Source organism: Arvicanthis niloticus, chromosome 4, assembly GCF_011762505.2.
Source record: "Arvicanthis niloticus isolate mArvNil1 chromosome 4, mArvNil1.pat.X, whole genome shotgun sequence".
In the NCBI taxonomy this organism is placed as follows: Eukaryota; Metazoa; Chordata; class Mammalia; order Rodentia; family Muridae; genus Arvicanthis; species Arvicanthis niloticus.
The window spans coordinates 41,448,545-41,462,875 of NC_047661.1; the positions used below are offsets into that span (position 1 = coordinate 41,448,545).

The 14,331-nt window shown below is 37.5% G+C and overlaps 1 protein-coding gene across 4 annotated transcripts in view; it reads left to right on the forward strand.

Moving 5' to 3' along the window:
* Nucleotides 1-291: 291 nt before the first annotated feature.
* Nucleotides 292-14,331, forward strand: part of Tsc22d2 (TSC22 domain family member 2) — a 46,670-nt gene continuing 32,630 nt past the window's right edge. For 2 of the 4 annotated variants that reach the window (XR_013109837.1, XM_034500332.2), the window contains exons 1-2: nt 292-2,210; nt 12,075-12,146. Coding sequence is in view for 2 of the 4 variants with exons in the window: in XM_034500332.2 (XP_034356223.1) it covers nt 292-2,210; nt 12,075-12,146 (1,991 nt within the window). In the remaining 2 variants the exon portion in view is untranslated. The remainder of the gene's footprint in view (nt 2,211-12,074; nt 12,147-14,331) is intronic. The other 2 variants (XR_013109838.1, XM_034500334.2) reach the window with 1 other exon arrangement.

Genomic DNA, 14,331 nt, shown 5'->3' on the forward strand with positions numbered 1-14,331 from the left:
CGCGCCGAGCGCCGGGCTGGACTGACCGCGGCGGCTGAGCTGTGCGAGCAGCCGGCCCGCCCCTGAACCACGCTCCGGCCGTCACTGACGGCTTGAATCGAGGCACCGCTGCCGCGGGAGGTGAGGAGGATGTCGCGCCGAGACGCCGGCGCCCAGAGTAGCCCGTGACTTGCGGCGTGGGCCGTACACCCAGGCGCGAACTCGGACTTTGTCTTTGGGGGCCCGTGCTCGGCCCTTCTCGGTTTCCGGTGGGGTCCCAGAGGGAGCCTCTGTCCTCCAGCCTTTTCCACCATGTCCAAGATGCCGGCCAAGAAGAAGAGCTGCTTCCAGATCACCAGTGTCACCACGGCCCAGGTGGCCACTAGCATCACTGAGGACACCGAGAGCCTGGACGACCCGGACGAATCGCGCACGGAGGACGTGTCCTCCGAGATCTTCGACGTTTCTCGGGCCACGGATTACGGCCCCGAGGAGGTGTGCGAGCGCAGCTCCTCGGAAGAGACGCTCAACAATGTCGGGGATGCGGAAACTCCCGGGACCGTGTCCCCGAACCTCATCCTAGATGGGCAGCTGGCAGCCGCCTCAGCTGCGCCGGCCAACGGAGGCGGCGGGGTGTCGGCCCGGAGCGTGGCGGGGGCACTCGCCCAGACCCTGGCGGCGGCCGCCACTTCGGTGTCCGCTCCTGGGCCGAGTAGTGCAACTCCATCTCAGCCCCCTGCCACTTGTAGTTCTCGTTTCCGCGTGATCAAACTGGACCACGGGAGCGGAGAGCCGTTTCGGCGCGGCCGATGGACGTGTATGGAGTACTACGAGCGGGATTCCGATAGCAGCGTCCTCACGAGGTCCGGGGATTGCATTAGGCACAGCAATACTTTGGAGCAGACCGCGGAGCGGGACAGCGGCTTGGGCGCCACTGGAGGGTCGGTGGTGGTGGTGGTGGCCTCCATGCAGGGGGCGCACGGGCTGGACTCGGGAACTGACAGCTCCTTGACTGCTGTGTCACAGCTACCCCCGTCGGAGAAAATGAGCCAGCCCACTCTCGCCCAGCCGCAGAGTTTTAGCGTTGGGCAGCCACAGCCTCCACCGCCCGTAGGTGGGGCTGTGGCTCCAAGTTCGGCGTCGCTACCGCCGTTCCCCGGAGCGGCGACCGGGCCGCAGCCAATGACGGCAGCCGCTCAGCCAACCCAGCTCCAGGGAGCCGTGGCCGGCGGTGCCTTCCCCGGGCCTGTCGGCCAGGGGCTGCCGCCGCCGAATGTCAACCTGGCGCAGCCTGTGGCCCTGGCAGCTCAGCCCGGCCCGGCGGTCGGCTCTTCGTTGTCGCAGCAGTTCGCCTACCCCCAGCCTCAGATCCCACCCGGGCATTTGTTACCGGTCCAGCCATCCGGCCAGAGTGAGTACCTGCCGCCGCACGTGGCCCTGCAGCCGCCAAGCCCTGCGCAGCCCCTGTCTACCAGCGCTAGTGCGACCTCTGCTTCTGCGGCCAGCTTTCCTCTGGCGTCTGGCCAGAGCGTTTCCTCCCTGGGTGCCCAGATGATGGGCGCCTCTGCCCAGCCCAGTGAAGCTGTGGCCCCGGGTCCGGTTCCTGTGGGCCAGGTCGCTCCGTGTCAGCCGGCCGGAGTGGCCTCAGCTGCTATAGGAGGCGTGGTGCAGCCAGGCTCCGGGCTTACCGGGGTTGGGCAGCCCCAGCCCGTGCAGCCTACACAGCAGATGGGTGGCAGTGGTCAGCTGCCAGCCGTGCCTGGTGGCCCTCACACCGTGGTGCCCGGAGTTCCAAACGTGCCTGCAGCGGTACCCGTTCCAAGCGTGCCTAGTGTGCCCACCACTTCTGTTACTATGCCAAATGTACCCGCGCCCCTGGGCCAATCTCAGCAGCTGAGCAGCCATACGCCAGTCAGCCGGAGCAGCAGCGTCATCCAGCAAGTTGGTCCACCCTTAGCGCAAGGCACACATAGTGCACCAACAAGTCTACCACAGTCTGACCTAAGCCAGTTTCAGACTCAGACCCAGCCTTTAGTCGGGCAAGTTGACGATACTAGAAGAAAATCAGAACCCCTACCTCAAGCACCACTTTCTCTCATTGCTGAAAATAAGCCTGTTGTGAAGCCTCCAGTTGCAGATGCCCTGGCAAACCCTCTTCAGTTAACACCTATGAACAGTCTGGCCACCTCTGTATTCAGCATAGCTATTCCTGTTGATGGTGATGAAGACAGGTATGTCAATTTTTATTTTGAATATCTGGTAGAGTTGCTTGGTCCAAATAGCTTAGGATGCAGTTCTGGGAGGTTTGTTTGTTTGTTTGCTTGTTTGTTTCCACTTAAGGTCTTTCTTTTTAAAAAATTGATAAAAATCAATTCAAAGTTTTGAAGTAAGGAGACAAAAGTTATGGGATTTTTGTTGTTGTTGTTGTTTTGTTTTTGTTTTCTTTTTAAGCAATTTAAGCAATTTAAGCAACGCCGTTGATATATTTCAGCTTAACAGTTTAAAGATGAGAGCTGGTATTGCCCCCAACCTTAAGTAAGAAGGTCCCTTTCTAAGGTAGTAATTACTTCTGAGTGTTTATGGCAGAATTTTGCCTAAGTTAGTTTTGAACTCTAAGACCGAAAACCAGAAAGCCTTCCCTGGGGGCAGGGAAGTGATGGAATAGAAGCAATCTCCATCAGCGAATTGAGAAGACTGGAAAGAATGATAAAATGTGAAGTCTAGCTTTGACTATCCCTAAGTCAGTCTTTTAATAGAAGGGGGTCATGAGAATTCCCAGTAATTTCTCAAAGATACTATTTCTGTTTAAGCAAAATAGGAAAAACAAAGAGAAAAGAAAAAATACTGGGAAAATGGATGTTGTATCAGTCTTTAGAGAAGGGAGGTGTGAAGTGCTTAAGCAGCAGTAAACACTATAGCTTTGAAATGTCTGTAACCAACTCCCTCTACCTAGATTGTAAGGAATGCTTTAATAGTTTAGGTAAAAATGAGTGTGTTGCTACACTATTCAATAGCAGTTACGTTTGGTTGTGGCCTACTTGTAGGGGTTTTTTTGTTTGTTTTTTTTAGGAGCTGTCACAGACATTTGACATTACATAATTCCAACCTTGTTAAAAAAACTTAATTACAATATTAACACTACATTAAAAATTATAGGGAAAGAGTTGGGTATCTTCTTACATCGTAGGTTTTTGAGAGAGGTTAATTTTAGGAGGTAAAAAGATAAAAATTTGGTATGATCTAGAATCATTAGTTATGTAGAGGACCACCATGAAATAATTTTCTCTTCTATATTTTCAGTCTCTCACAGCCTTAACTTTTGACTTCCAGTTATCCTTGTTTGGTTTTTTTTTTTTTTCTGCTAGTTTAAAAATTCTTACTGGAATTCATTCATCACTGTTTTTGTGATTCAGGATTCATGGAGTTTGTAGTCAAGTTGTGGGAAATCTGTTGCACTTGAGAGCTCAGTGTTCATAAGTGTGCTAGTCAACTAGTCAGTCACTGACACATTTAATATAAGTAGGATTACAGAGTTTAAAAAAAAAGAAAGAAAACTAAATTAATAAGGAACTCAAAACAACAACAACAAAACCCCCTCTATTCTCTAGTTGCTTCTATTTTCAAGGGTAGGGCCACATATGACAGGCAGGTGGAGTTTACCTTTCGCCTTTGATGGTGGTGAATATTACCTTATCTTTTCTAGCTACCAGCAACCTATATTTTCTAAGTTAGTAAATTATCTTTTACTTACCCTCTCTGATCTATACACTATCTTGTCTGTATCTCTTCAATTAATGACTTTTTCCCAATCTCTTTTACACATAAAACCTATAAATGAAAAGTACATCTTTCTTCTTCACGCACTTTACAGTTTACAATATCTGCAGTTATAGTCTTCAGAACTTAAAAGGATAATAATATATTATTGAAACAGAAATCTATTGACAAATGGAAACTCTGAAACATATTCCTGTTGAGTATTTCTATACAGACATGTATATTTTACCTCACTGTAGGAAAAGTTAGTAATCTCAGAAATCTTATTTCTAAATACAATGAATGTTTTGACTACAGATAGTGCTATGTCATTGTTCTTGCATCAGTTGATCCTTTTAAAGGTTTGATTGTGTGTATTCCCATTTTAAATGTGCCACTTTACCCTAGTCTTAAATTCTTCATTGCACATTATCAGTTTTTCCGTTGTTTTTTAACATGCTAGTTTCCAAGATGTAATCTTACACACTTGATGTTTTGTCACTAGTCCAATACACCTGGTGAAGGAATGAATCCATTAATTAGAAATAGGGTTTGGTTTTGTTTGTCTGTTTAAAAAAAAAATCTGTGTAAAAGAGGGCATCCTAAAGTTTACACATGGGGATAACAGTTTTCCAGGCACATGTTTAAATTACCCAGATGAATAACTTAAACAGTACTAACTAGAAACATTACTTTTAATATAATTTGAGGTCACTTTCTTTAAAATCTGCTGTATCATTTATAATACTTCAAATAAAATATAAGTTGGAGAGTTGAGGAAATAATGTCTTAAACTTTCTGAATAGGTTAACACACTTAGATCCTAAGAAAATACTTGTAAGTATTAATTTTTTTTGTTTAAATTCCAAATTTCATAAACAGGTTTTAGTTCTTTTGTTTTTAAACAAAGGAAGGGAGATAGTAGGTTAACAAAAGGTGGGTTTTAGGTTCCTTAATTGAAAGTATCATGGTTTGGTTCCTTATAAAGGCCTATATTGAATCTATTTTGAGATTATTAAACAGCTACTGAGGCAGAGAGTCCTTATCATTGTCAGCCTACCCTACATTATTAAGTAATCAAGTTGTAAGATTTTTTCCAGCCATTTTGATTAGAAAAATTTATGGTTACACATTAAGACTTCTCACATTGAATTTGTATAAACTCTTGGTTATAATGATAACTGATACAGAATTATATAGCCACTTTTATAGTGAACATCACAAACTTTGCTTAAAACTACCTGTACATTTAACAGACCCCTTTACTGTAAATGAGAGATGTAAATTATCACTGGCCCTAAATGGAACACAGTATAGATTGTTTTCCATAAATAACTGACGAGTGTGAACTCAAAAGGTAGCATTCCAGGAACTCATGAATGGCTATAATTGTGAACTGTCAACTGTCTAACTGACAGTTGAAAACCTGATTTTTATACGGCTCCCTTAGTGGCATGTTACTTAGTCTTGTTAGTGTAATTTGAATAGTTTGCTGATGTCTAGGAATATTAACTGGCATGTGTTGGTATATGCTATAACAAATTTGGCCATATATAATGGATTTCATTATTTAATGGATTTCACATACATTTAATGGACCTCTGTCTTTTTTAACTTGAAGTTTAAGTGAGGATTTATTTAGATATATACCAGGAACAATACTGTCCTTGTTTTGGTGTAAAATGTATTGTCCCCCTTTTAAGAGCTATGTTGCAGAAAGGTCTCCTTGATCTTCCTGCATATAAATTTAAAAATATGAGCACTCCTTATTTGAATCTGTTTCTTTGGACTTTAACTTCTTCTTTTTTTTTTTTTTTTTTTTTTTAAATCTGTTGCATCATGGAGGTAATTTTTTTTTTTCCAGCTTTTCAATTAAAGAGTAAATCACCAGCAAGATACTGTCTTATGCCAAGCTACGACTTTGGGAATGTATTCCTACCCAGGAGTTGGTTGGTAGTCAAAGTATAAAATTAGATGTATACATAACATTATATTTAGTATAAAAACTGATAATAGTACAGTCATTAGAAATATATATTGCTAAAATATACATTAGTTGTAAACATGGATGTAAATAAGATAAATCTGAATTTACAGATTTTCCAAAGAAGCTGAAATTCCTATGGCTTTATCAGTAGGATCTTGGCCTTTTATATTTATATTGAGAAATAGTTACTATGGGCCAAATGTTTATTATTTTAAAGAAAATACACACTTATGTGTATTTGGATGAAACACATTCCAAGTAACTATTTTAGTACCAGTTCTTTTCAGGTAGGTGAAAGAAGGGTATGGAATCATAAATCACTTTGTGAGAAGTCATTTTACATAGTATTAGAAACAGAGATAATATGTACCCCTCAGAATAAATACACCATCAGTCTATTCTTTGAGGCTCTGACAGCATTCATTTGGAATTGGTATGACACTGGGATTATGCATGTGGTATGTAATACTTTGGAGTGGAATATCTTTTTTTTGCACAAGGAGAGGTTAGATGCAAATATCCTCTGATCCATTAAACAAATGCTCTCACCCTCAGTCTTCTTAATAGAGGAAATGGATGTGAGAAAAGTAAAAATGAGGTTTTGATTTTTCATTCCCCATGACGACGGCCTGAACTTAGGGTTAGAAAAGTATTATATTGAATGATGGCAAATAACTAAGATGAAAGAAAATAGAATAACATCCAATTTGGTCTTAGAAGAAATGAACTTGTCAATAATGAGGATTAACTAATAGTCTGGTTTTTATAACTTTTTACTTTTGGATAATTGTTTTAGATTGGTTAGATACTATTTACTAATTACTCCTTAATATAAGAAGGGGCTTAAAGCCAGTCTGTCTTGTTTAGTGTAGCCTAAATGTTGATTTCTTAGTAGATGCTTATGCAAAAGAATACCAGATTTTTTAATAAGAAATTTTAATTATTAGTATTGCTTGTGGAGTGTTACTCAGCAAAAGTCATGATTAGAAAAACCTTTAGGCTTGTAGGGCTTTTTTTTAATACTCAACTAATGGTTTAAATTATTATTTTAGATAGCACAATACTGATGGGTATATCTACAAAGAAGATACATAAATCATTTATATCATTTATATAGCAAATTAAAGACATACCAATTATTCAATATTTGTATATTCTTAGTCTGGAATTGCTTTAAAAAAAAAAATAGTTGCCTTTTTGGGAGGCAGAGGCAGACTCTGTAATTTCAAGGCCAGCCTGGTTTACTTAGTAAGTTCCAGGCTAGCCAGGGTTATGTAATGAGACACCATCTCAAAAATCAAAATTCTGTGCCTCCCATAAAGATTTACCAGCTTGCCTTCTCATACCATGGCATTAATGAAATACACTTTAATGTGTATAGTTCAAACTTGAATGATAATATTGAAGATACATAAATTGGTTTCATATATGTTGCTCTGAATTTTTCAAATTAAATTAACTTCGTTTTATTTTATATATGAGTGTTTTGACTGCAAGTGTGTCATGTGTTTGATACCAGTGGAGAACAGAAGATATTAAGTCCCCTGGAACTGGAGTAACAGATGGTGTGAGCTGCCTTGTGGGTGCTGGGAGTCAAACTCACTCCTCTATAAGAGCAACATTTGCTCTAAACCATTGAGCCATTTCTCCAGTCCCCTCCCCTTTCAAATTCAATTTCAAATTTCAAATTCAAAACTCCAAATCAGACAAACTGTGTGTCTGTGTGTGTTTGTTTCTGTGAATTAATTGTAATTGTATGAATTAATACATACGTATTGGTAAAGTAAAACTTTTGCAGTTAATTAAGTTACTAATTTTATTGCTATCCACTTAGGATATTTACTATTTGTTAGACTAGGCAAGGCAAGCAAGCAAAATCTGATTGCTAGTTTAAATTAGCTCAGTCTCTTTTTTCATAAGCATTCACTAAAATTTGGCTGGAGTTTTACTCTATAGAAGATAAGCTTTTTCTGGCAAATATATCAATTATAAAGAACGTTGGAGTATTTTAAATCTATTTTGAATGTTTTAGGTTGTTACTTTTTATTAACAGCCTATATAACAGGTAAAAGGTTCAATATGTAATAAAGGATTTTAAAAGCAAATTTTAAGGCCCATTAGTTTCTAAAATAGAGTTACAATTTTACCATTTGGGAGGTTATGTGTATTACACCAAATAAATCCTTTGTATAGTTTACCTCTGCCATGGAAACAGGCAAAAATGAAAAAGGATATTCTTTTGATTAAGTACAATTAATAATTTGTTTGTATTATCATGAATGACCATGACACCAGACAATTGAATTAAAATCTGTTACTGTATATTTGGGATATTGGACTTTAAGCTAGTTATTTAGCCTTGTAAAATTTCTGCTTCTTTGTGTAAAAAATGAGGACACCTGCCTTGGAGATCTCAGTCTTAATGCTGGGACTCCTTAATACAGTTCCTCATGTTATGATGACCTTCAACCATGAAATTATTTTGCTACTTCATAGCTGTAATATAAATATTTGATATGCAGGATATCTGATATGTGACCCAGTAAAAGGGTTATTTGACAGCCCACAGGTTGAGAATTGCTGGCCTAACATTAAATTTTATTTGTGTAATCTATGGAGTAAATATTCCCATCTCCACTACAGATTATCCCTTGAAATGGTATAAGTTTTTCAGACTCTTCAGTTTTGATATACAAGTCTAAGACTGATATGGAAAGATGTTTTACCTGCATGTGTGTGTGCCTGCTGGTGCCCATGGAAAAGGAGAATACTGCTTTAGTTGTGATGTAGTAAGGGTTAGAGCAAATTGTGTTCTAATCTTGATTCTTCAACTACTTTGCTGATTTAATTGTTCAAGTCATTTAATTCCCCTCAACTTTTATCCCCCTTCATTTATAAAGTTTAGAATTTGAGTCTTAGTCATATTTTAAAGTTCTATCTAGTCCTATTGAGCTCATAAAAGATGAGATTGGGAAGAACCTTTTGTCAAAATCCTCCAACAGTTTTTTTGCTATTACCATTTTATAATTGATTGGTTGGTTGATTGATTGATTGGAAGAAAATGAAGCTTCTTTACCCAAATACTCCAGAAGTAAATTGAATGTAAATAAATAGTTAAAGGAACAATATACCAGTCATTCAGTTTTTGTAGTATTCTCTAGGTTGTAAACATTAGGGTACAGAAATAAGATTCTATTTCTTTTAAGGTGGCATCCTATATGATTAGATTATCTATGATACATGTGTTAGGTGTTGATGGAGTAAATAGTAAGTGCTAGTGGGAAACAGTTTAAGAAATGTGATGTCTTAATATAGACTGACTTCTGTTTAGACATTGTTTTTGCATATATATGTATGTACATACGTATGTATGCTTAGAATTTAAAATATCTAAACCAGGATAAATTGAAAACTTATGTTTGTTCTCCAGCCACCCAGTTTTCTGTCTTCAGAATCAACCCAATATTTGTACATTCTCTGAGGCTAACTCTTGAACTGAATTTTAATTTAAAAGGCCATTCACATTGATCACTGATAAAAGGTGATTTGCTAAGCTCAGAGAAGTAGCAACTTGTGAAATGAAATTGAAAAGTGAGACTGTCATACTTGGGGAAATTACTTGATTAATTTGACAGGAAGAAGAGTGAAAGGCTTAATACAATCGTAAATTTAGATTCTTACTTTCCAGTTGCTATTTAAAAGTATTTTTTGAAGCTTTTATTGCTAAATTAGTGTTTATCTTACAGCTTACTTCAATATTTATTTCAGTGATTATTGTAGTATATGTTAAAATGTGATAAACTTGTGGGGGTTTGGGGTAGGGTCGTTGCACTGAAGCCCAAAAGTCAGAGCTGTTACTTGACAAATATACTAAATAGTTTTCATGTACCTAACTCTAAATTTTAAATTATTCTCTTTTCTTCAGCCTTGATGATGATGAAACACTTGATGCATGTTAAGATTCTCTACCAAAAGTTGCATTTTGTATAACATAAAGTTACGCTTAATTGTGTCAAGCCCTATATAAACATAATCTCATTTGGTCTTTTCAACAACCTGTAAACAAGTATTTTATTCTCTTTTATGGATTAAGAAAACATAAACACTTAGGTCTGACACTCAGTACCCAGTATTCCTTTGCTTTATTACTTAGCAAACAATGGGAAGAAAGGAAAATTACAGTAACCACTAATAAATGGTTATGTTTTGACCTGAAGGATACTTATAAGTGCTTAATCCACATGTAAGATCGGAATAGCCCTTATTGATTTTTTTTAAAATTTTCTTTGGTTTCTAAAATATCTTGAAAGTTGAGCTCTGACATACTTTTTAAGCTTCACCAACTTTATGGCTTTGAGATGTGGGATATGCACATGTGTGTTTCTTTTTCCTTCTATACCTACAAATGTCATTTGCTTCCTATCTTACTTAGCTCACTTGATTTTGAAGCACAGTGGGGGGGGAGGGTGCTGGAGGAAGTAGCTTAACAAAGGTTAGAAAGTGTTGGAATCCTTTTAAATTTTGTTGTTGGTAGATCTAATCTGTGCTTCAAATTAAAGGGTTCAATAAAAAGAAAATAATAGAGTAGGGAAAGCATTAAGAACTACATTGTTTAAGAGTCCTAATGAATCCAACAACTACTTTGGTTATTCTCTGTTATACAGTATCAGTGTGCCTTTTCTGGTTTATTGATTTATTGAAAGGGGTACTTGTTGGTTAAAATCTAAACTGTTTATAAAAAGTGATGGTGTATACAGCATACAGTTTGACACAATTCTGGTTTTGAAGTCATTCTGTTGTTTTTAGTTTGATGATCATTGATATTTGATTGCTATTGCAGACAACTTTGTAAATAGTTTTAACGTTTTTTTGTTTTGTTTTAAATTTTAATTTATGTGGATGTGAATGTGTGTGTGTGAATGTATACTATGTGCCTGACAGTGCCCATGTAGGCTGACCACAAGAGGGTATTGGATCTTCTAGAACTGGGGTTAAAGTAAACTGTTGTGACCCAACTGACATCTGTGATAGGAACTGAAAGCCAGATCTATTGCCACCTACTCTAATATTTGGGAAGTAATCCATTTCTGATCAGTGAGATAGAAATAGTAAATCTTAGCCCTGTTAGGTAGGGTTGTTGTGGAAATTGAGTCAATAAGTATAAAGTCGTATGAATAACGTCTGGTATTATAGCAAGCATGTTTTAGCTGCTATTATACTAAAGCATAGATCAAAGATTTGGTTTTTTGTCTTTCCTTGTGGACTCAGAGAAGAAAGATTGATTGATTGAATGAGTGAGTGACTGAGTGGGTGGGTGATTGACCATAAGATTCTATGGAGTTGGAGTTCATGCAGTTATAAGAGAGGATCCTGGTAGCTAAACTTGGGCCCTTAACAACAGCACTTAATGTGCTCTCAACCAGAGTGGCCATTTTTAGCTCCAAGTCATGGATTTTTAAAGTGATGTAACAGGTACTTGTTAATTCCCATAAAGTACACAGGTGAAGAAGACGTTAGAATTATGCTTAATGACTGAAAACTATTAGGAACCAAGTTTCTTGAAAGTTTAGCTCCTTGAAATTATTCCTGACATAGAGAATCAGTGTACATATTGGAGTTTGCTTACATTAGCTCATCAGCTACTTACAATTCTGTGATGTTGGCCCTAAGGATAGTAGAAATAAATGATATAGTTAATAGCTATTTTACCCTTTAAAGGGACAGTAAACTAATGCTAGAAATTAGAACACTCCCCTACAATTGCCCCCCCCCCCCGCATACATACTAGCCCAGAGAAACTGCACACAAATAAACTTAAAGTGGAAATGTATCATAAACAAACCAGGAAGGATTTTACATTATTTGTCATTAACTGTTCTTACTTTTAACAAATCATAGGAAACTGTAGCTTAGTGTTGTACATGTATGCTCTACTGGAGAACAACTTAACAGCTAAAACCATAGATAATTGTTGAGGCATCTGATACAACTTGGTGTTGATAGGCTCTGAACTGGTCACATCTATGTATATATGCACACAATTGAATATTAGTATTTAACTTTATCTGTTATTCTTTCTTTTAGAACTTTGATCCTGAATTACTGTGGGTTCTGGAGTGAGTGTGTGTGTGTGTGTGTGTGTGTGTGTGTGTGTGTGTGTGTGTGTGTCGCGCACGCACGCGCAGGTGTATGTGTGTCTCCAAAGTATTGTTTTAAACAATATCATTTTCCTTTTCCTTTTTCAAGTTTAAGTGGTTACACTGTGTAGGAATCTAAAATCTTCCATTTTTGTAAGTTCTGATTATACTGTACATTCTCAACTTCATTTCCATTTGATTCTTGGATCTCACAGGAATCCTTCAACTGCTTTCTACCAAGCGTTCCATTTGAACACGTTTCAGGAATCAAAGAGCCTCTGGGATAGGTATGATTACTTGATATGGAATGCATACATGCAAAAGTGTATGCATGGATTGCTTTGCATAAAACTGATCTTTGCTATTTTAGATGGGGGTGGATTACATGATATCTAGCATGGGACAAAGCAGCAAAATAAACCAAAAGACTGTTTTTATAGAATGTAAATGTGCTTTATATTTTACTGCATTCTGTCCATATTATATCTTTCTTTTTAAAGGATTTACATATTTGTCTTGAAATAGACATTTCATATAACTTAATACAAAACATTTTTTTCTGTTAAATCAATCTTAATTTTGTGCTTTTATAGGATTTATAACACACACACACACACACACACACACACACACAATACTACTTCAAACAAAAAAACTGGAAGAAGGACAAGACCTGGATAACAAAATTGCCATTAATTTTGACAAGAAATTGTCACCAAGTTTACTTACTAGAATTTCATAGCTTCGTACAATTTGTAAGTCCTCAAAACAGGTTGGTTTTTTGTTTTGGTTTTGGTTTTTGTTGTTGTTGTTGTTTTGTTTTTCCTCAGAGATACTGTTTAGGTCTTATTTTCCACTTAACAGAACAAAACAAACAAACAAAAAACTTGATTTCGCTTTTGGCAAAAGATACTTTGGTTTATCTTTCTGCTTAACACATTTTTAAATAGTTTATGCTTTGTTCATTTATTTGGCTGAATATTTATTAGCTATCCATCATTCAGTGTTTAATTAATAGGAGTTGAGTGAGCACAGTGGGTTTATTTTTTTTTTCTCCCCACAAAGCTTGTTAGATTCTTTTAATTCTTGCCTGGCAACGCATTTGTGTCTTCTGGCATATTTTTGGATAACACTCATAAACTCAACTCTATCTCTTTCATTAGAAAAGAGAGTTGCTAAATGCATGTACATGTCATATTAAGACATGGTCTGCATTGGCTTAATGGGAAATGGGAAACCTTTCTTTTAATTTTTAGACTTGATTTATTTGTGTGTATAACTCTAAAGCTATTTTCTAAACAAAGTATCTTGTAGATGGTTTGTTCCTTTCTTAACCAAAAATCATTTTAAATACTTTTGAAGAGGAAGTTTTAAAATTTGTAATACTGTGTTTATGTATAATCAGGTTTAATTAGTTTTCCCTAACAGTATAAAGTATTATAAATAGATAAGTAGATTGGAGTATAAAATACTTAAAGTTTTAGTCACTCAAATAGTACCTGAGTTGAACCTTATACTTTTTCTGATTACAAAGGAAATATAGTATGCTGTTTGAATGTAATAAAAGAAGCTTTAAATGCAATTTAATTTTTTTGTAGTATCTACCTCTTAGCTGTCATGTCAGTATGAATGCTGTATTATTTTTGGGAGAAGTTTGATCTTTATTTCCTATAATTTGGATCTAATATCAAAATGGTCCTTTAGGTTTCATTATAAGACAACCATAGAAGTTACTTGCTCATAATTTGTTGTTACAATGAAATACTTGTTCTCTTTAATAGACACCAAATTCTTTTAACATATCAGAAATAAGGCAAGTTGCTGCATCTGTATTGTTTCCTATTGGTTAAAATTTATTTCTGAGCTGGGGAGACGTCAGTGGACCCTATTACGTCCATACACTAGAATTGTGACAACAGAACACTACCAGGTTCTTACTGGCCTGCTGGTCTACCGAGTATAGCCAATTAGTAAGGTACAGATTCAGTGAGAGGCCTTGTCTTAAAATATAAGATGGGATAGAGAGACACCTGATGTTGGCCTCTAGTCTACACACGCACACGCACACGCACACACACACACACAAACACATATGTATTTTCTCTTTTTGGAGCCTGTTATCTAGAACTAAAGATGTTTAGTGGATATTTGTGCTTTGCCAATATAATCAGCTTAATATTGTAGATATTATTCTCTGTAAGTTGGCCTGATTGGTACCAAGGTAACAAACCAAAAACACTGGAAAATAGTTTTAAGTTTTTATATGAAAAAAGAAATTAAATGTGATATGGCTCAGTAATGGAGTAATTATACACATGCATGCACACATCCACACACAAGCCAAAGTGGAAAGTGACTAGCTTTATTAGTTCTAAACAAAAATAGAGAACAGTTTATACAATTGTATTTGGCACATCCCTACAGGCTTGTTAAGGGATGTTGAAAAAGCCTTGTGATTCTATTTATTCATAA